The sequence below is a fragment of the Platichthys flesus genome, chromosome 2 (assembly GCF_949316205.1).
Source record: "Platichthys flesus chromosome 2, fPlaFle2.1, whole genome shotgun sequence".
NCBI classification, from domain to species: Eukaryota; Metazoa; Chordata; class Actinopteri; order Pleuronectiformes; family Pleuronectidae; genus Platichthys; species Platichthys flesus.
The window spans coordinates 23,296,038-23,316,966 of NC_084946.1; the positions used below are offsets into that span (position 1 = coordinate 23,296,038).

Here is a 20,929-nt window from a genome sequence, read left to right on the forward strand (position 1 = left end):
CAAATCCCCTGCTGACTGGAAACCGGCTCGTATAAAGCATCCATGACAGCGACAGCATCAACACGGGGCGATGAGCGCGGATCCACGGCGCTGAGCTAGTGTTAGCCCCTGCATGCTAACTAAGTACATCCACTATATTTATAAATAACCCAAAGGGGGTGGGCAACACACTAGCATACAAGCTACACGGAAGTGCTGCGGCTCCACGGCCAGACACGCTAACGCTTGCGGGGTTTGAATCCACACGGTCCCGGTTCACAGCAGCGGATTCCACAGGTTCGTGAGGTGAGTTAAACCCGGCGAGCGATAACATGACAAGAGCCCCGGAGGTAAGCGTCCAGCTCCGGGTAAACACAGGGAGCTAAGGGGCTAGCTGGAGTGGAGCAGCGGCTGGTGACGCTATCTCCAATTGAGTAACGGGGCTAAATGTCCCAGTGTTTAATGGAGAACTTGCCAGTTCTCTGCTGGTGTCAGTGGTGCGCAGGTCCAGCGGAGGGAGTGTGTATGAAGCTGATGGAGCAGCTGGGGCTTCACTGTTAGCTCGAACTTTCTCACTCCATCTACGAGCTAATGCTGCCCACCCTCTGCAGCTCGTAGTGTTTAGTCTGATTCTTATGTTCTGATGATGAAATGATCTATTTATCGACTGATCGATTCAGATCCCTGCAGCTGATTATTGTTTTACATTATCAAATCGTCTCTGGGTTAATTTATTGTGTCATATATTTGACTTTACGTGTCAGAAAAATGATTAAATCTGATAGAGAAAATCTTAAAATCAGTTTTTTTCATAAGTGAGAACATTTGATTTATAAAGCACCAAAGTTACAAGCTCCTGTACAAAACAAACATAAAGATAAAAATAGGACAAAACAAACAATCGAAGAATCAAAACTACACACCAGATGTCAAGCAAAAACTATGGAACCATAAGGACAAGACCAAGTCTACTACCATCTAAATGATATGGGGAGGTAAACGCAATCGAACCCTGAGTATCTCTGTGATTAAATAATCTGAGAACTAAGGTTCTCAACAAAAAACATGAGGTGCAAAAATATACAGTAAATGGTATGAATAGTTTGTCTTCACTGGGTTTCCTTAGGGTCTAAATATGAGTATTATGTACTAAAACTTAAATCGTCGTAAATAATTCAATGATGGTCTTAAATCTTATTATTATAATTATTTGAAACCTGCAGAACCCCTTTTTTATTTGTTGACGTCATTAAAACCACATTAAACAAAAAACAAATCAATATTAGCTGTGAACAACAAATTCCACGACTCCGCTGCTCGTTCTTCTCTCTATGGAGACAGTTCTACCGGAGGCCACTGTTAGTCTGGCGTTGACATATACTGTCTGTCCAATCCTTTGTGATTGATGCAGCATCCCCTCAGTACTTTGGATGTACACGCACACACACACACACATAAACACACACACACACACACACAGATTTACTGTACAAGTTATCATGTATTTAACTATTTTAAACTGTGAGGGGGAATTGTGCGTTTCTATGCTGGTTTTTTATTCTCTCTGTCCTGACACGACAAATAGTTTGTGTTGCCCGTTACTAAACAGCCGTTACCTCTGGCACCATTTGCCCCTGGATTCTATTCAACACACGGTTGCTTCCCCCTTTTTTCTCAAGACAGAGCAGAGCCAGGTCAGCACTCTGTGTGGAGCCGGTGTATTGTTGCACTCCCAGGAGCAAGGAGGGAATGCCTTTGACTTTGTCTCCTTTTTTGATTAACTCTTCATTTCCCCACTGCGCTGCAGAGCGAGGCCCGACTGGGTCAGCTCGGTTCGGACACCTCATTTACACAGTGTGTGTTTCTATCGTTCTTTTGCTCGTTGCATAGTTCAGTTTACTACAACTTAACCTCTCACATTTTCACAGATATTTGCACTGTACTTTTTAATCTAATGCAACAAACAAGTTGAATGGTTGAGATGTTTTTACATATTGGTTAAAAACTGAAAATTTGCTGAATTGTTTGAAGTAAAAGAGCTGGAGGTTCAGTTCTCCTGTCTGCTGAGTTTGCACTTTAGAAGCTTACTGTGCAGTCTTCAATTAGCATTTTCTCTCTCGGACTCGTGACTTATTTGCCCTTTTAATATTGTATATTTTTCTTATTTGATTCATTCACACATGTTCATTTAAGCTTTTACTTACAAGTTCCAGCTGACTATCTCTCAAAGTCCCTTTTTTATCAGTGTTAATGTATTTGCATGAGTTGACCTCATCATTTGTCCATTGTGTTAAAAGTGTTTGTTTGAGATTATATAACAAAAATCAACATCATTTGTATCTGTCTTATCAGGTGCTGATCTGAAAGTACTGATCCGCTGATCAGTCATCATGACGAACACAGACTCTGTCAGGATCCGGGTCTTCTCTCTCAACTGCTGGTCAGTGACTGTGGTTTGTTTATAATGAACTTTTTATAACAACTTAACAAAGTGCATGCGTCACAAAGAAGAAATAAAACCAGACAAGCAGATAAAATGAGAATTAGACAAAGAAACAGGAGCAGAGTAAACAGAGTGATGATGATTAAATGAATATCAATTGATCAATATAGATAAGAGCTGATATCAAGCGGTTGTAAAAAAAGTTTTAATAAGAAGCTAGAGACTAAGTCTGTCCAATGGGTGCTGAGCTCCATGTGACCAGCCGTTGTGACTCATCGCACCGTTTTCTGTCTACTCAGATGTTTGCACAAAAAAAACATTTTCCATGATTCCTTGCTTCTCTTTTCAGGGGGATCCGTTACAGCAGCAAACAATGTTCCCAGCGCTACGTCATGATTGGAGACATGCTGTGCAGAGAAGAGCACGATATTGTCTTACTGCAAGAGGTCAGTGGTGTGGAGCCTCTGAACAGACTTCTCAGCTCGTGCACGTATTTGCATTCTGTGTATTCTAGACGCATATGAACATTATCTGTGTTTTCTTTCAGGTGTGGAGTGAGAAAGACTACATGTCCCTGAAAAAGAAACTTGCCTGTAGCCACCCTCACTCTCATTACTTCAAAAGGTAAAGCCTTTTGTCACGGGGTCGCTGTGCACTCGTTTCTCGTCTGGTTTCCTTTGAGCGTCTTTCAGGCTGTGATCAAAATTCATGCTTTTCAAAAGGGTCCCGAAGCCGTGTCAGACAAATTTGCTTACATGGCATTGATCCATCTGTAAGATTTGAACAGGGGCTCGGGCCACTACCTGAAGGATTAACTTTTGCAGCTTAATTCTGTCTTGACCCTCATACCAGGGCACAAGACTGAGATTAATCAAAGGCCCGTCATCCTTAATCCCCTCGGCAGCTCTCAGAAATGTCGACTTCACTAAAGAAGTTCTCACATCTCCTACAGATAACACCTAGCTTACGATAGCATAATGCAGGTCTACATGGAGACCAGACAGGACTTGCAATTGTTTTTTTTAAACAACCACATGCTGCTGAAGCTAATGTGTGTCTGAGTGTGTAACATGTAACTTGATTCTGTTTCTTTCTTTCATTCTGCAGCGGCGTCATAGGAAGTGGCCTGGCCCTTTTCTCCAAACACAGAATCCACGACACATTTCTTTATCGCTACTCACTGAACGGTTATCCATACATGGTAAGTCTGGACGGGCTGGGGGAAGGGTTCTGAGCACAGTTTTGAGACGTAAACCAGCTCTTTACTTCAGCGAATAATAATAGTGTAGTAAGCTGTATTTAAACAGCACTTTTCAATATGTAGACTCCAAAATACTTTACAAAGCAGCAATTAAAACATATAAGTCATAAAATCATCAGGTTTAAAAGAAAGTTTTAGAAAATTCCTAACTCTAACTCTAGTAAATGGGTCAAGAGTACAAGCTCGTCCAGGAGGAGCCTTAAAGAATTTACTACATCAACCGATGAATTTTTATCGGGTAGATCATTCCAGAGCCTCAGGGCCCTGACTGGAAGTTCTCCTCTCACTTTAGGGTTCAACTGAGGTTTTGGTAGAGATAACAAACCACTGCCCAAGGATCTCAAGATACAAGTCACTGCGTAAAAGGTCACATATAAAACACAGTGATAGGGCTGGAGGAATCTGTAAAGTGATGAGAAAGTAATAATTCAAAAACATACTGGGAGCCAGTGTAAAAGATTCTAAATCGTCACAATGCATCACTCAAACAGCAAAAGACAGATAAACACACAAACCTATGACCAATGATCCACTGTTGTTTTCTTATTTCCTGTTATGCCTGATCATTGTATATTTCTTTTTCCCTTCCCTAAATCCTCTTTCTGCATTTCCCTCATCCTCAGGCTCACCATGGAGACTGGTTCGGGGGTAAAGCCGTCGGGATGGCCGTCATAGGCATCGGCGACCTGACCGCAAATGTCTACGTGACTCATGTAAGGGTTCACGCCCCACAGCTCTCAGGCCTATGTTTATTACATGCTGTTACTGATCGACGATCATGTTTATCTATCGCATCGACTGTGCCCTTCGGCAGGGCCTCCCTTCTTTTACAATGCACTCCCTAGAGACTGTGCAGAGTGCAGAGACGAGTCATTATGCTAAAAGAGCACTTATCACTCCACTGCTCCCATCTGTCGTTGTCATCCCTGAACACCGGGCTGTGACAGTACAGACAGGTCTCCTTTGTGTTTCCTAGATAGTGGAATGATATCAGAGCAGGAGCATCTCTCTGCGTCTTCAACAACCTGGTCTTTTCTGAGAGCACCTCCCCTTTTAACACACATGACTACCTAGCTTTTCATTTTTTGTTCACCGATCTCCTTCACTTTGTCTAATTGAACAAATTAAGCACTTAATTATTCAAGGTTGTTCTTGAAATATTCATGTTCTAAGTCTATTAATTAATTTAGTCTGTACTAGTGCAGTGTTCGTTCCAAACCAGCCAATTTTGAAATGGGCTGTTTGCTTGACCTGCGGTGATGTCGGTTGCATCTTTCTGAAACTGTAAAAGTGATCTGCACTAACTGAGCCACAGCAAGTACAGACTTAGTCCAGAGAAGCCTGAAGCTGGTCCACCGCTGCTGCACAAAGAGCACAGATGTTTATTCAAAGTACATAGAAGCTGGACTCAGTAAACAGAACCCCGAAGCTGAAGAATCAATTGTAATAACTGCTACTCGTCTTGAGCAACATGTCCCATCTGCTGCTGCTACTGCTACCAAATTGTACCAAATTCCACACTGCACCTTATCGGACCCTCAGACATCTTATCGCCAAATGTGAAGGTGATAAGATGAATACTTCTGGAGATATGCGAGCCACAGCACAGTTTGCCTAGTGTCTCGTACATATTCAGCACATATTTTTGTTATATTACTGAGTCCCCTTATCGCTGTTGCAGCTATAGGAGCCAAGGTGGAGTTTAGAGGCCAGATAACACAGATAAAGAAGCAACACAATGAGATGAGCCAAGGCTTAGATCAATGTGTCAAATAGAGTAGCTCCATATGAGGACTAATGATGCAATGCAAGTTTGGACTTGTTAACTTTCTGTTCAGCTCGTCAGCCTGGTTTCTTTAGAATAAGTAATTCATCCGTCTCTAGAAAAACTTCATTCCTTCAACCTGCAGGATTTGTCTCCCTGAGGTCTCGTGTTGCATTGAAGAGACTTCAGTGTTGTGAAGTGACTTTTGGATAAAAGTATCTACCAAATGAGTAAAAGTAACAGATCCATTGATTCTGTGTCTTGACTTCAGCTGCACGCGGAGTACTGCAGAGAGAAGGACTCGTATCTACCTCACCGAGTGGTCCAGGCCTGGGAGCTGCAGCAGTTTGTTCGGTATCGTCTCTTTGCTTCTTCATTCTGCACAATTTCCAACCATCGTTTGTTTCCTCTGCTGTGTAGTTTGATATTTTCTCATTACATTTCCTTGCATTTGTTTTTCTGCATCCATCAGGCACACCTCTGCTGGAGCAGATGTAGTTATTTTAGGTGGTGACCTCAACCTGCACCCTCAGGACCTCGGGAACAGACTGCTGAAGTCTTACACTGGACTCAGAGACTCCTATTTAGAGACCGCTAAATTTGATGTAGGCATCAAAATTAATATTTAACAAGTATCTTTGTTGTGGCGGTTATGATGATATTTTCCTTCAGTCACCCTGCTTCCTTTAAGTCACTCGAATTTTTTTAAATCGAGATCATGTCTTTAAAACTCTGGTATCATCGTTAATATCATAAAAAGTACAACTGTATAATTTATCTTTGACCAGAGTGTATATGTACAATGTTGTTTCCCAAGGTGTCATTGTTGAACCTTAACTGAATAATACAGTATACTGCTAAATTGCATTGTAAAGATAGAAATTGATACCTGTCGTGATTAGAAATGTTTTTTCTGTTGCAGGGGTGTGAGGATGGGATCACTCTAATAGCTGACAACCCTTTCACCAATAAAAAGGACCTTGTTCCATTTGAGAAAGGAATCCGAATCGACTACATCTTGTTCAAAGTGAGTGGAAGCTTTAAGTTCACACACCTGCTTTGTTTTTATCACTTCCTGTTCATAGCAACATGTGTTGTTTTTTTTGCAATGTATTCTGTTCTCAGGGTTCTTCTAAAACAGACGTTTTCTGCGACTCCATGTCCACCAGTAAAGGCTCGGTCCCCGATCAACCCTTCCCGTACTCTGATCACGAGACTCTGACCGCTGAACTGAGGCTGGAGTCCCACACTCCACCTGGGACGGGAAGAGACAAGAGTTTAAAAGACTCTGCTACAGGTATTATTGTTATTAACTATGCAGATCAGGTGGCATGGGAATGGTTTAGTTTCTAAGAATGTTGGCCCATCACTTTCTCAACGGTAATAACATTTAGTTCATTAACATTGGCCCCTCAGGACGAATCGTAATAAGTTATGTGATCCATTTTTGTCCAGAAGTTTGGTTTATCCGTCCATTCATTTGGAATTAGAATCATTGCAAATATGAGAATGTGACTTTAAAAAATACCCTACATTTAGTTGCATTAAAAAAATGCATGTTTAGATTTTTAATTGTGAGCATATTGACATAATATCATCCCGAACAATAAGTTACAAGAAAGTCGATAAATATTTAATTTAACGTGGATCCCTCCGATCAGAGCTTCATCACAACCCCACCGGGCCACTAACCTGCTGCTCTCCGTCTTCTTCTCAGGGAAGTTGGCCGAGCTGGTTGACATCGTGACAGAGGCCCGTACAGAAGTCAAAGTCGGCCTGCACTGCGCGGAGAGGATGCGCTACACAGCGAAGCGCACCGGGGTGATGGGCGTGGCTCTGCTGCTCCTGGAGCTGGCCATCGCTGCCGTGCCCTGGTTGGCTCTGGGAGCTCAGCAGCCTTTCCCTTCCACGTCCTTCTACCTGCTGGCCGGGCTCTGCTTCGCCATCCTGCTGACGACAACCATGCTGTACATCTTCTACACCATGGAGGTGAAGTCTCTCCAGGGGGCGGAGGACCAGATGAGGCTGGCTGTAGGAAGTCTGCAGGAGGGTCTCCGGGGCTTTACTTTGGCTCAGGCCCTCAACGCCCAGCGGAAGCCTCCAGGGGGTCTCAGTGCATGTAACCCAGAGGAGTAGCGTCAGAGCTAACTGGGTCAAAACGGGCTCAGTGTAATGAAGCCTTTTGAAATTAGCTTTAAGATGGATTGTTTGAGGAAGTCGTCGCTCCTCTGAATGTGTTTTTAAGCCCTAGAAATTTAGATTTGTACCGCAGAATGAAGGAGTTGAGCTATAATCGAAGAACGTTTCCGATAGTCGTGCTGTACACAATCATGCTTTGGCATTTTTATACTTTTCTACATAGGTACATATACATATTCGTCTTTAGCCCTTGATTACCTCTAGATTTCCCTCTATGCAGCTCCACAAGTGTTCTTCCTATTAGACAGTGAGACATATCTGTGCTTAAAACGTCATAACGATGACCTACTGTGTTTGTCAAGCCTCAGGCCCGATTTGCATTCCACCTTCCAGTAGTATCATTGGGACCAGTTGTTTCTGCTTTTGATATCATGCTTCCCCTTTTGTGATCTTTAGAGAGTCCACCGCACAATCGTAGAGGGTTCAGCCTGTGGGCGGGTTTACTTACAGAGGGGATGCACACGAGACACTCCGGAGGATTTTAGGTTTACATTCAGATCTGTTACATGTTTTTTACTCCGCAGACCAGATCACTGGGAAGTAAAACTTAGAAAAACGAGGATGCTCAGGCCAGTTTCGACTTCTCAGTGTAGAATATATATATAGTGAAGGAGAAGGGGGCACATTGTATCTGGGAGTCTCAGTTCTCATGGTCAGTCACTAACACACCAAAGTAAAGCTGTAGGAATGTGCTGAAGATTTTCTGCTTAATATGCTCTTAACTCTCACCTTGATTAAATCGCATGAATTTACTTTACAACGCATCTTGTGCTGCAGGAACTTTTTAAACAAATCACTTAATATATCTTAAATGTGCATTGCACTTGGTTGACTAACCTGATGAACGACTTCTGTTTGTGTTTTTTCTGGGAGACGACCTAATGTACATATCGCTGTAAAACAGTGTTTAGACTCAGCTGGAGCCAAACCCCCGACTGATAAATTTAATATAAATTCTTAATTATAACCTAGATATTAGAAAGATACTTAAATTTTACTATGAATCTTAGAATTTCAGATGATTCCTGATGTTCATTCCAATCGAAAAATGTGATGGGCATGACAATGAAGCAATAATAAAGATATTTACTTACTCGTGTGTCTCGACTGGTTTTGAATGAAGGAGTCCACAGATGGGCAACAGTTCCACTCTTTCACCACAAGAGGACACCCTAAGATTGACAGGGAGAACTTTTCAAATGAAAACACTTACTGCTGACAATTAATAATCAAACTGGTTCCTTTGAAGGAATGTGGAGATAAAGGAAATAAACTCTGAGGGAGGAGACCAGAAAGTTACCAGATCAAACTGTCCTGTCAGCACATGAACTCCCTCAGGGGAAGCTCATCCATGGGTGTAGTGCATTTAAAATGTATTTTTTTTTTCTCCCAGTACAATTATAAAGAATTTAATTAATATTACTAAAATGTCTTCACTGAGGAATCTTGCATGACATTTTATTCAGTCATTTAAGAACATTTGTGAAGAACAGTAAGAGAACCTCAGTTTTTATAAAGTTTTGTACACCAGTTTTTAGTTACGTTTCAACATTGACCTGTTGATGCAACATAGGAAAAGAGGCTTTCTTGTCAAACATACTATAAGGAATAGACGGTAGATGCTCTTATTGACATAAGAGAACCTGTTGGTTTAGAACACAGGCCATGTTACACATTCTGATCTGTACTGTACACAGGAGCCACGTGGGAAGTGAATCACCTCGTCATGAAATCACATCTATGAACGTCACAAAGTGCACATCCTAAAATAACAGAGAATAGAATTCAAGTGGTGAGCAAACAGCAACCAGAGACAACAGAGGCAGAATCCGACATTTGTCTCGCTCCAGGGAGATGAAGGCACAGAAGAGAGGAGATAAGACCAGGCACAGACGTTTAACCATTTGACTTAAGCACTGGAATGAAAATACTGAGAATATGAACATAACCATTCACCACAGACACCAGGACACATACTTGGGTAAACTGCAGTGGCAGAGGATGATTACATGAGGAATTCTGTGAAGGAGGCAGAAATCTCAGTTTCACATCAATCCAAGCAGGCCCTGGAAGATAAACCACCTGAGACCCGTGAGGAGATGTTCTGTCATTTTAGGGTTACCAGATCATAATAAGTGTAATAACAGCAGGAAGTGTTTTTCGCTGACCTCCTGTGGTTGAAGTTCCTGCTTTGCAGCTCCAGTGTTGTCATGTTTTATTTATTCATTTCATATTCATTATCACAAAATTCCCCCATAATCCATTAGGGTGTGCAGGGTTTCTTTGGTGTTAATGCGATGACCATATATGACAGATTTAAAAATGTTTTTCACATCAGGCTCAATAAACTTTAGCTTGACAATGAAAAAATTTATGAAAAGTGACATTTATTTGAACTTGAGCATAAATGTTTCCTGCTTGAATATCAGTGGCCTCGAGACACCTGCAGAATCTGTTGGCCTGTGGGAATCCTACCTCACCTGCTTGTCCTCCATTAAACCTCAGAGACATTAGTCACTGAGAGGAAGTGAACAGAGATAGAGAGATAAAGACTGAGAGTGAAAGTGCACAAAGAGAGAGGCGTGCAGAGAGACACACAGACAGACATACACAGAGACAGAGAGACAGAATGAGACAGACAGAGAGACAGAATGAGAGAGAGACAATGACATATACAGACAGAAAGACAGAGAGATAGGGACACAGACAGATAGAGAGAAAAAGAAAGAGAGAGAGAGACTGACAGAGAGATAGTGATAGATAGAGATAGAGGCAGAAAGACAGACAGAGAGAGAGACAGAAAGGCATAGAGACACGGACAGAGAGAGATAGAGGGAAACACATACAGATATACACAGAGAGACAGACAGAGTTGAGACTTCACGTCTTGTGGGTGTGCTGTGCGCGCGGGGCGCGGCCTCGTGGCACGAGGCTAACAGGGCAGGGCAAGGTGCACTCCTCTCACCTCACACCTCACCGCCGCTCCGCAGCTCAGCTCCCGGCTCCAGGCTGACAACTCCGGCTGGAAAAACACGGACAAAGAAGAAAAAATGACGAGTCTGGATCCCCTGAAATCCGTCATCTCCATCGGGAACGTGGACGACACGTCTCTCGCGGTCCCCTCCCTGCACCAGTGCAGCTCCGGGAACCAGCGCGTCCTGGAACAAGTGCAGACTATCCGGAGAACCAAGTCCCGAAAGTCCAGCAGCAGCAGCAGGAGCGGCTCCAGCTCCTTCTCCCCGACGAGTGAGCGCCCTCTCCGGCCCCCTCCAGGGCCGCACGTACACACCTCTGGGGCTTTGGGCTTTTTACATTTAAAGACATGCTGATACAGGATGCAGAACTTCTGCTGCTGCAGCATTTATTTTAAAATGTGGAAATGAATCTGTAATGTTTGGTTTAGCTTCTCCAAAGTTTCCCTGGTAGTAACTAGGATATAGATAAGGGGACAATAGAGATCAGAAATGTTGTTGCTATAGTTTAGAGTTGTTTGAGTTATAAGCAGCAATAGTTGATTTTGAAAAAGGAATTTAAACAGCTAAATGACCTTGATACTTTTGTTTTATTTTTTTATTTTACATAGATATAGACATATTTACATGTATATTTATGTTGATCACATTATTTTCCTGTGTTTACAAGCAGATGGAGTTGTTTGTTAGTGTCATTTGAGAACATTTAAGCAGTTAAAACGATAATGACGGAGTTAGAAGTTTCAGGATGTTTCTTGTCAAAATGTCAGTCAGATCTTACGGTGTGATATTTACCAGTGTGTTGAGGAATTCATAGACTCACTCTGATTCACGTTCCCATCCTGCCTCAATGTTGATGTTGGCTGGTTTTCAGATTCTTTAGATTAAGATCAGAGTTTCTGTGCTCTATACATCTGTATGATAACAGCTCATTTCTCTGCAGGCCCTACCTACGAGCCCGTGTTTGGTGATCCTCTGAAGAACCAGTTGACTTCCCCCAATGGAAGTGTTTTCTTTGGAAACGGCTTGTCGAAAAGGGTAAGTTAGAATGCTTATCAACGCACCATTGGGTTTGAATGCACCATGTGATGACAGTACATGAGAATTGTGTGACCGAGCCGAAGCTAATGTGAGATTGTTGCTGGGATTAAGCGCTCAGCATTTAAAACCACATTTAGATTACAGCTGCAAGTCATGGTTGAAAAAGGAATCAAGAAAAGTTGCATCGTGCATTTGAAAAGCTTGACCCTAATGTTTTGGTAAAGAAATTGTTCCCCGATCAGTTGATCCATCATTTCACTGTTGCCAATGTCAGATGACTCAATCTAATGTAAAAACATTCCTCAGAGGGTTGGGTCAGTATTTGTAAAATTCTGCCTCCAGCACTGTTCTGAAACCAAACTGTGACTCCCAGTAGATTAAAAGTTAATTTTTGTTTTTCACCTCGACTTTAACGTGGAGTCTTTTCACACTAATTACACGAGATACAACCACAAGCTTCTGGGTTTGCTTTTGCAGGTTCAAATCCGAATCGGGTTTTTATTGTCAAGCAGCTTTACACATACAAGTAATTTGCTGTGGTGTATTTGTGCAAGTATAAATATAGCAAATGTAAACAAAATAGGAAACTAATTTAAATGTAAAAAATTCTGTAAGCACCAGGGGAGGGATTGTTTAGTGCAGTGCTGTAAATACACCGTGTATTGACAGTCTGAAATAAGAAAGAGAATATCTGAAGCATCTGTTGACTCTGGATGACCTTTCTAACGTTTCAGTCCCAAAAACCTGTTACTTCAAACCTGTTTCCAGATACTTGCAGAGTCTGTGTTTCCTCACCCAAAAACCAGTTCGTCCATCATAGACGCAGCCACAACCACATTTCTCATAAATTATTTTGACATCTCTTCATTTGTGGCAAACCAACCTTCAAGTAATAGGACTCATTAGAAACGCGTGTATTCTTTGGCTTTGCAGCTCAGCTTTGAGAAAAGTATGAAACAGCAAGTTGTCAACAACTCCAAGGAATCAACCTACAAGAGGAATTCAGCAGCCGCTGCCTTCCAGTATGAGAAGAGGAGTTACGCCACGCTCGGCAACATGGCTGTCAGTAACAACAGCACCAGCCGCAGTGAGCATGACCTGGCCCGGCAGCGCTCGCTGGGATATCTCTCCTCTCTGCCTCTGCAGCGATTCCTCTCCAGCAAAGGCACCATGAGGACAGAGAGGCCCACCAGTCAGTTGATCGCCCAGGGCTCACGCCAAACTGTGATGAAATCCATGAAGCTGGTGAACGGCAGCCAGCCCGATGGGCCCGTCACGCTTCAGAAGCCGCTGGTCCCTGAGTGCACAACCACGACTAGAGAAGTTGTAGGGTGAGTGGGAACAAGCTAGCTTCATTCATTTCAAATGACATTATTTAAATGTTTCAAACTAGGCGGATGCTTGGTAGCAGTGACGGCTGCTGAAAATATATTCGGGGGGGGGGGGGGGGGGCACACTTTATGTCTTTAACCATCTATGGTTCTACACATTTTTGCGCCCAGGAGAAACATCTTCATTTTAATTGCAGATTAAACATGTTACACTCGTTCACATTTCATATATAAACATATATTATTACAGTTAGCGCCCCCTATTGGCTAGCCTACTCTGATGTCAGTTGGTAGTGGTGACGGTGATTTCCCCCCCAGCTGATTTTAGCCAAAGCAACTTGCTCAAACCGACCCGATCGTGATCTGTTTGTCTTCCAGGTCGAACGGGACCACTGGCTTTGCGGACATCACCATGAAGGAGGCTGTGACTTGTCTCTCCAGCAACGATGAGACGCATCAGCACTGCGGAGCTTCCTACATCCAGCACAACACTTTCATCGACGACAAGGCGAAGGACGAGGTGATTTGTGAGGTTTTTTATTTGTTTTCCAGCATGAGTGTGTGTCCTCGGGTCAACTGTGGCTCAGGAGAGGGTCAGCCACGAACGATGGTTAAACTCCGGCTCCTCCGAAGTGTCCTTGGGCAAGATATTGAACGCTGAATAACCCCTGATGGCTGTGCAGAATGATGTGTGATAGAGAAAGAACAAGTTGCATTGAAACATGCTTTGAGTGGTGGATAACACTGAAAAGGCTCAGCAGTCTATTTAACATTCTTATAGGATCAGAGCTGTCCACTTGTGATCCAATCACCAGAGAGAGACCAACGTTAACGTGACAGGCGTGAGTTCTCTGTGTTCTGATACATGATTGTTCCTCCGCTGCGCTAACTCCTGCAGCTTCTTCTTCTCCTTTTCCTCGACTCTCAGGTGTTGAAACTCAATGGGATCCCTCCTCTGGTGGCTCTGCTGCGCAGCCCCAACGCTGAGGTCAGCCAGACGGCCGCCGCCGCGCTCCGTAACCTCTCCTTCAAGAGCAACAGCAGCAAGGAGGCCATCAGCCGCAGAGGCCTCACAGAGGCCGTGGCCCTGCTCAATGAAACGGATTCTGTAGATCTGCAGAAACAGCTGACAGGTGTGAGTTCGCTCTGAGCTTCGCATGCTGACACATGCACATTTGTACTGAGCACACACACACACACACACCCCACACACACATACACATACACACACCTAACTCTGCAAACAAGTACGACAAAGAGCAACTTGTGTGGAGGAAAATGTATTCCTGCTCAGATCCTGCTTTCAATCACACCGGTGTTTTCATGCTTCAAGCCCGCTGCAAGAATCCATTCAGTGTTTTTCTAGGGATAAACCTCGAATGAAAACCTAACTACATTCAAACTTCTGTTCTGAGTGTTGTGCTGAAGCTGTTCTTTCATCTGAACTGTTTAATTTAATAAGTTTTGAGTTTCCTTTAAATAATTAACAGAACAATCACTTGTATAAAAACCTGTATGTGTCTGAATGAATCCACGTATCTTTGGCACGGACACACATGTGTTTTCTCCTCAGGTCTCCTGTGGAACCTGTCGTCTGCAGACGAGCTGAAGCCCGACCTTCTGAAGAGTGCGTTGCCTGTGTTGATTGAGCGAGTCATCGTGCCTTACACGACAGGTCCGGACCGAACCACCAGCAACAACCAGGACCCCGAGGTCTTCTACCACGCCACCGGGTGTCTGAGGTAAGAAAACACACAAGCAAGCACTGGGTAGAATTTCATTAACTTTGTTGACATGTTTCCAAACTCCAGAACAAAATGGAAAAGTCATTGTATTGACGTTTATTTTTCTTTTAGTTGCAGACACTCAACATATATTCTCTTTCCCTGTTTCTTTCTTTCAAGACTCATAAAACACATCTACACGTCACAATTGTCAATATAAAAATGACTCTCTGTTAGAAAAGATATTCATCTTGTTTGATATGATATTGTTAAAGTTAATATGCAGCATCAGCATCAATTGAACCACATTTACAGGTCGTAACTTTTATCTGATCGACTGAATCAGCCAACACTCGGCTGCGGTGTTGTTGACCTATATACGTATCTATCAGATCAAGATTGCATTTAATTTCTTTTAAGGAACGGCTAAATTAATATCACACCAGATCAAACATGTTCTTGTAAATCACTCCCTGAGGACTGTTGCTCATCAAACTACTGGTAAATCCAAGTCGGCACCGGAACCAAATCCTTTATTTTCTTCTACCAGAGAGCAATAATAATGACAACTATTAACAGAAAGTTGTATTTTACACTTGTATCATCGTTTGAAACATGAATAAAACACATTTTCTGTGCTGACTTATAGAAAATGACTTGTGTTTTTTCTTTTTGAACAGAAACCTCAGCAGTGCCAAGCAGAACCACCGACAGGTGATGAGAAAGTGTCGAGGTCTGGTCGACTCTCTGGTCAGTTACGTGGAAGAGTGTGTGGAAGCCGGGAAACCAGATGATAAGGTCTGTGGATCCTGTTCATCCTCTTTCATTCATCATCTGTGTCTGTGTCTGTGTCTGTGTCTGTGTCTGTGTCTGTGTCTGTGTCACACCCTCATGTGGGAAAAAAAAAACATGCGTCGTGGAATAGAGGAGCTGCAGTTTGAAGAAAAACAAACTGCAGCTCTACAGCAACAGAGCAGCTTGTGAATACGTTCTGTCACAGACATCTTAATTTATACGGTCATTTATACGCTAATGCACATAAACACGTCTACTACCAAGATGTTATACATTGTGGTGAACAGTAATTCTTTAATTTCTACAATCTTGAGCAGAAAAACTTCTTTATGTGATAGGAAACCTTGACTTGGTTCTAAATATTCAACTGAACAACTCGCTTTTGTTTTTTCTTTACTTTTCATATCTTGTTTTTCTTTGTTGCCATTTTTTTCAAATGACAAACTTTGATTTACTTTCAATATAGTTTTTATGTATTTATTTTCAATCTCTCTGTTACATCATATTAATTTGAAATACATCTAAATATGTATAATATTTATATATATATATTTAGTTGACAATCAAATATATTATCACACAGTATTTGGAAGTATTGCAATTTTGTCAGTAGATTGCATTGTATTGTACAAATGTTGCTCTTTCTGTTTCCCCTTCTTCTTTGTGTGTGAGTCATTGTTGTTGTGTTAATTATCTGTCAGGATGCATTCATTTACATGTGCCCCTGTGTTGTCGCTCCGGCTGAAACAGTCATTAGAAAACTGCGTGTGCGTCCTGCACAACCTGACGTTCCAGCTGGAGGCCGAGGCTGCGACTCTGTTCACCAAAATCACGGCTCTGTCCCGGACGGTGAGCCGCGGCAGCCGCAGCAGCAGCAGCAGCCAGGACGACGCGGGGCCCATCGGCTGCTTCAGTCCACAGAGCAAAGCTCCAGAACAAGAGGTGAGACAGGGAAACTGAGGCGGGATTATTATAATATAAATAAAGGATTTAGAATATGACAGCTTGTACACAGGACCTGTCAGTTTGTCCAGCCGGCAGCTCTCGATGTGCGTCTCTTCATTCATCCTTATCCTCAGTTGAACTTGTAAGGTTGTGTGATAAACTTTACGGCAGTTGTAATGACACAATGAGTCTTTGGGCTATATCGTAAAAGACAAACGTGAGCACAAGGGCTTGAAGTCCTTTCAGGGTGTGTCAAATTCCATGCTAGATATCTTAGGAATAATACTTAGGAAATATGTTGATTAAAGACGGAAAGATAATAATTTGAGTATATGTGATATCTCCATTGTTATGTGTGGAAAAATATGAAATGTTCACACAGTATCTCACAGTTTTAGGCGAACTGTGAGTCCTGTTAACTTTCTGAACGGGTTAGTGCAAATATACAAACGTGTGGGACGGAGTGGAAGGTTTGCACTGCGCTGGATAAAACCAGAGTCAAATCCAGAGTTCTGAGTATAAGCAGCTTCGTCCACGTTGATGAACTCTCCCCTTTCTCGTCCAGTTACAGTTTGACGTCCCCGTGGTGGAGGATCCGAATCCCAGCGGGGCGGCCTGGCTGTTCCACTCCAGAACTCTGATGAGTTACCTGAACTTGCTCGACACCAGCCAGCGAGCCGACACACAGGAGGCATGCTGTGGAGCGCTACACAACCTCACCGCACACGAAGGCATCGTAAGAACAAAACAAAACTGTCAAATTAAATCTAACGCTAAATCATTCTGGGTCGTAAATATCTTTGTGCCTGTAAAACAGTGACATATACATGGACTCAGCTTGTTGTCTCCTTTTTATGCATATACATTCACAGGTCTCCAGAGTAATGGGACACACCATCGTGAATAAGCTGAACGGCCTGCAGGTCATCTCTCCCCTTTTAAAGTCAAACAAAGCCAATTTACAGAAGAGCGCTGTGGCCCTCGTGGGGAACCTGACCAACAACCCAGGCCTGCAGAGAGCCATCGGTAAGAAGCCCGTGAAAGACAAATCTGTGTGTTGCTTCATCACAAAGACCTAAAACACTTAGAGACTACCTGTAAAGAAAGTAGATTAATGGTTTGGGTCTTTACCCTCAAATCATTAATCTCTGCCAGCAGGTTGCTGGTTTGCGTGTGCATGCTGGTGTGTAACCCCAGTTGGTTTTTGCTTTCCTTGTTGCCACAGCTCGTAAATGTCTCCCGGAGCTGGGGAGCATCATCAACGGTGGCCCGGCGGAAGCGAGCGAGTCTGATGACACCCTGTCCATGGTCTGTCAGGCCACCAACTGCCTGGTCATGAAGCAGCCTGACGCCGGCAAACTGCTGCTGAACAGGACCACGATAAAGTCACTGGGAGATCTCAGCGAAAACAAGTATGGTTGCATGTTTGAAAGGAGAGAATGTGCCTGCGTATGTGTGAATAAGTTATCTTGAGATATGGGAAATACCTATGACTCATCAGGGGTTATTATTTGCATGTCTCACAAGTTAGAACTGATCGATGATGCTGGTTTTCCCTTCCTTCTTAGCCATTTCCCCAAAACCAGCAAAGCTGCGTCGCTGTTTCTCTGCAACCTGTGGTCAGACAAGGATCTGCAGAGCTTCCTGAAGAAGGTGAGTTGCGGCTCAACCCCGGGTTGTCAAGATCCGTCTGGGGCTCGGGTGTGTCCTCTTTTGTTCCTTGCCTTCAACTCAAAGTCCACACCTCTCTGAAGTATTTGTGAGAGACGGAGGGAGAGGAGGCTTGACGGATTAGGTGGCGTTCTCATAAAATGCCCCGTGAATGAGAGTCCGTGCCAAAAATCAAAAGAGCCGAGGAATCTTGTCGCTCAGGTTTTGAGGAAAAACGTGCAGGACTTTGCTAGCACATGCACCGAGGCTAATTCACAGGATGCATTGTCTATACTCCTGTACGTGCATGCAGATCTGAACTCAACATGTCGCTGACTTTCAAGCTTGGATCAATTGCAGAGACAAAAACACTTATTAACATTTTATTATTTTTGTCCCTGCAGCAAAGGATGGGAAAACCTTTATTCTTAAACGACGTCACCATGTTGGCACTGCAGTCGGTTCAAGATGGTAACTAGCCGGTCGTCTTTTACCGGAGCAACTCTCCTGCACAGGTCGTACACGCACACGCTGAGCAGCATCCTCTCTCATTTCATTTTTGTAATCCATGTTTCCATATGATCCATGCATCAGTCATGATCACAGAGGCCTGTATTTGCTCGCTTAATGAGAAAATAGGTGAAGGTGGAAAGGGTTAAAATATAGCTGGTGGGCAGCCAAACTGTCTTTGCTTGAAGTTTTGAATTGCTTTTCCAGTTTTGAAAATGGAGGAAATTGTGTGTGATATGGTAACATTTGCTTGTTTTATTACAAATACGAGGGTGACGTCTTTATTTTTGCACAGAAATTGTTTTAATATGATGACAGAAGATTGTAAACTTTGTTTGATAGAAAATGAACACATGGATAATGGAGCCTTTTGTATTTGTCGAGCGTATGTGGTTTCTATAAGAGCTATGAGTTTGCATTGATTTTTTATGTGTTTACATTCGATAGAAACAAGTCTTGTTGGTGGGAAATGCATTTTCATATGTGTGATTGTAAAATGATTTGCTTATATTGTCCCAAAAAGTAGCAATAAATACATATTTTTTCTCTTTGAGCTGCAAATGTGATAAAAAGCCTACGTGTGTTTCTTTCAATTTTTAAAATAGAAAAAATTAAACAGAAGCTTGGATTTAGATCGTGCATTTCAAAGTACCTATGGCTGCTTTACAAAGCTATAAAATAAATAAAAGCAGAGTCTGCACAAAAATGTACAAGCTCTCAACAGCTGAACATGACTTTCTGAGAAATTGACGAAAATGCTTTAAGCTAATCCAAGGTCATGTGACAAAAACGAGCCTGGATCAGCTCCCTTCATCGGATTTGCATAAACTTTAATTATGTCTTCCTTGGCCTGTGCCCAATCTGCCGAGTTAGGTTCAAATCAGTTCAGTGCTTCTTCAAGAGGAATAAACATAATGGTGAAGTTATACATACTGTGTGTTGGCGTTGGAGTAGATCATTTGTCAATTGTGACAGTCGCTGGTGTTGCATCGAGAGTTCAACCAACCAGTTGACACCCTTCTTGACAGTCGAGTTTAAAAAACGCCTCTGGGCAGATGAGCAGCTCGTTGCTCTATCTTTTTAATCCACCCTCATCTGTTTTTCATTTTTTCTTGCAGCCTATAAACAAGCTGTCGGCGCCAGACGCTGCAGCTGCTGCTGCACTCCGTGAATTATTGGCGATCAGATTGAACCTTGGTTTTCCACAGTTCAAACCACATGATCCACCCAAGAGCCATGAGGGACTTGTGGGGTTAAGGGTGAGATATAATTTAATGAAGCGTCTGGCAGAGCTGCTCCTTTCATTTTACAATGATAGATTTATGTGCCTGGTCATTCATAGTAAACTGGTAATACACTGTCCCAAACCCTGTCTCAGTGGCTGTTTCCAGACAATACTGCCAAAATGAAGTTAACCGAAACTGCCAGTCATTAACCACTCGAACGCCAAGTAAGCATGAAGTTTATTGTTATGGCAAGCACAAACTGATTATTAAAAGAAGGTGGGGCTTTTTTTATGAACACAGAGTTGGTGCTAATCAATTGTAACAAATCCCGAAAGTCAGGGGTGTGGAACCTTCTTCTCTTATCGAGGGCCTTCTACGATTTTATAACATCATTCTCGGGCCGTGATGGCTGAATCGGTTCTCTTTGGCAAAGCATCTGATGTCAGAGGGTAGTGATGGTGATGATTCTCCTGGTTGTAGACTTTTCTTGACTTAGACCTCATCGTCCCCTCTGGGAAAACTTTGTTTCCTCAGCCAGTCGGAGCAAATTAACACATTTCAACACAGGCCACCCACAGGTCGGACAGAACAACCCAGGAAACATAAACCATATGAGGCTGTGTATTTGTTGCAGAGGAGACAAAGCTCCTGGTGAGACCGTCCCTTCCTCCCTTGCATCAAACTCGCCACTGGTTTAGATTTAGGTCTGTGTTTTCGATTAGTTTTAATGGCGCAGCACCAGTTCTAAACCTGCATGTGTGGTGTGTGCTGTTTGTTTTGCTGCTGGTGATGCTGGCTGCAGCTCTTTCTCTTTTCTGAATCTGTGAAAGTCACCTGCAGTGATTGAGCGGCTGCAGGTAGAAGAATCTTGAAGCTTCGCCACCGCTGCTGCTTCACAAAGAGCCACGTGTTTATTCAAAGGTCAGGCAGGCTGGACTCAGTTTCTTGTGAACACTCTGTTGTGGTGATTGATGTCCTCACAGTGCACCGATCCATTGTTCATTAATATTGAACGTATCAAATGTCCAAATGGCACCAAATTTGACACCACACTTCCTTTGGCCCTTAAAAGAACACATATCAAGTGT

General features: G+C 42.9%; 2 protein-coding genes across 3 annotated transcripts; both read left to right on the forward strand.

Moving 5' to 3' along the window:
• Positions 1-19: 19 nt before the first annotated feature.
• Positions 20-8,740, forward strand: smpd2b (sphingomyelin phosphodiesterase 2b). 2 transcript variants are annotated; one of them, XM_062406802.1, is made up of 11 exons: positions 20-285; positions 2,332-2,419; positions 2,772-2,868; positions 2,970-3,046; positions 3,530-3,623; positions 4,307-4,396; positions 5,720-5,802; positions 5,921-6,053; positions 6,371-6,475; positions 6,574-6,745; positions 7,166-8,740. In XM_062406802.1, exons 2-11 carry the CDS (start codon positions 2,370-2,372, stop codon positions 7,582-7,584), a joined length of 1,320 nt encoding a protein of 439 aa, XP_062262786.1. In that variant the 5' UTR covers positions 20-285; positions 2,332-2,369; the 3' UTR covers positions 7,585-8,740. The 2 variants fall into 2 exon arrangements, with proteins under 2 accessions (XP_062262786.1, XP_062262795.1); XM_062406811.1 differs by having other exon boundaries at positions 20-276.
• Positions 8,741-10,377: 1,637 nt separating this feature from the next.
• On the forward strand, positions 10,378-19,178 carry pkp1b (plakophilin 1b). Its single transcript, XM_062406790.1, has 13 exons — positions 10,378-10,893; positions 11,563-11,657; positions 12,594-12,991; positions 13,370-13,511; positions 13,920-14,124; positions 14,565-14,733; positions 15,396-15,513; positions 16,261-16,452; positions 17,021-17,191; positions 17,328-17,481; positions 17,681-17,867; positions 18,024-18,108; positions 18,510-19,178. The coding sequence occupies exons 1-13, from the start codon at positions 10,698-10,700 to the stop codon at positions 18,582-18,584; spliced, it is 2,187 nt and encodes a 728-aa protein (XP_062262774.1). The 5' UTR covers positions 10,378-10,697; the 3' UTR covers positions 18,585-19,178.
• The last annotated feature ends 1,751 nt before the right edge of the window (positions 19,179-20,929 follow it).

What these genes read in the sequence shown, in the direction of transcription:
- smpd2b (XM_062406802.1), top strand. Translation starts at nt 2,370, where the DNA reads ATGACGAACACAGACTCTGTCAGGATCCGGGTCTTCTCTCTCAACTGC. An exon ending in GTCTTCTCTCTCAACTGCTG is followed by an intron (nt 2,420 to 2,771) that starts GTCAGTGACTGT and finishes TTCTCTTTTCAG; the next exon opens with GGGGATCCGTTACAGCAGCA. An exon ending in TTTAAAAGACTCTGCTACAG is followed by an intron (nt 6,746 to 7,165) that starts GTATTATTGTTA and finishes TCTTCTTCTCAG; the next exon opens with GGAAGTTGGCCGAGCTGGTT.
- pkp1b (XM_062406790.1), top strand. Translation starts at nt 10,698, where the DNA reads ATGACGAGTCTGGATCCCCTGAAATCCGTCATCTCCATCGGGAACGTG. An exon ending in CAGCTCCTTCTCCCCGACGA is followed by an intron (nt 10,894 to 11,562) that starts GTGAGCGCCCTC and finishes ATTTCTCTGCAG; the next exon opens with GCCCTACCTACGAGCCCGTG. An exon ending in CACGCCACCGGGTGTCTGAG is followed by an intron (nt 14,734 to 15,395) that starts GTAAGAAAACAC and finishes CTTTTTGAACAG; the next exon opens with AAACCTCAGCAGTGCCAAGC.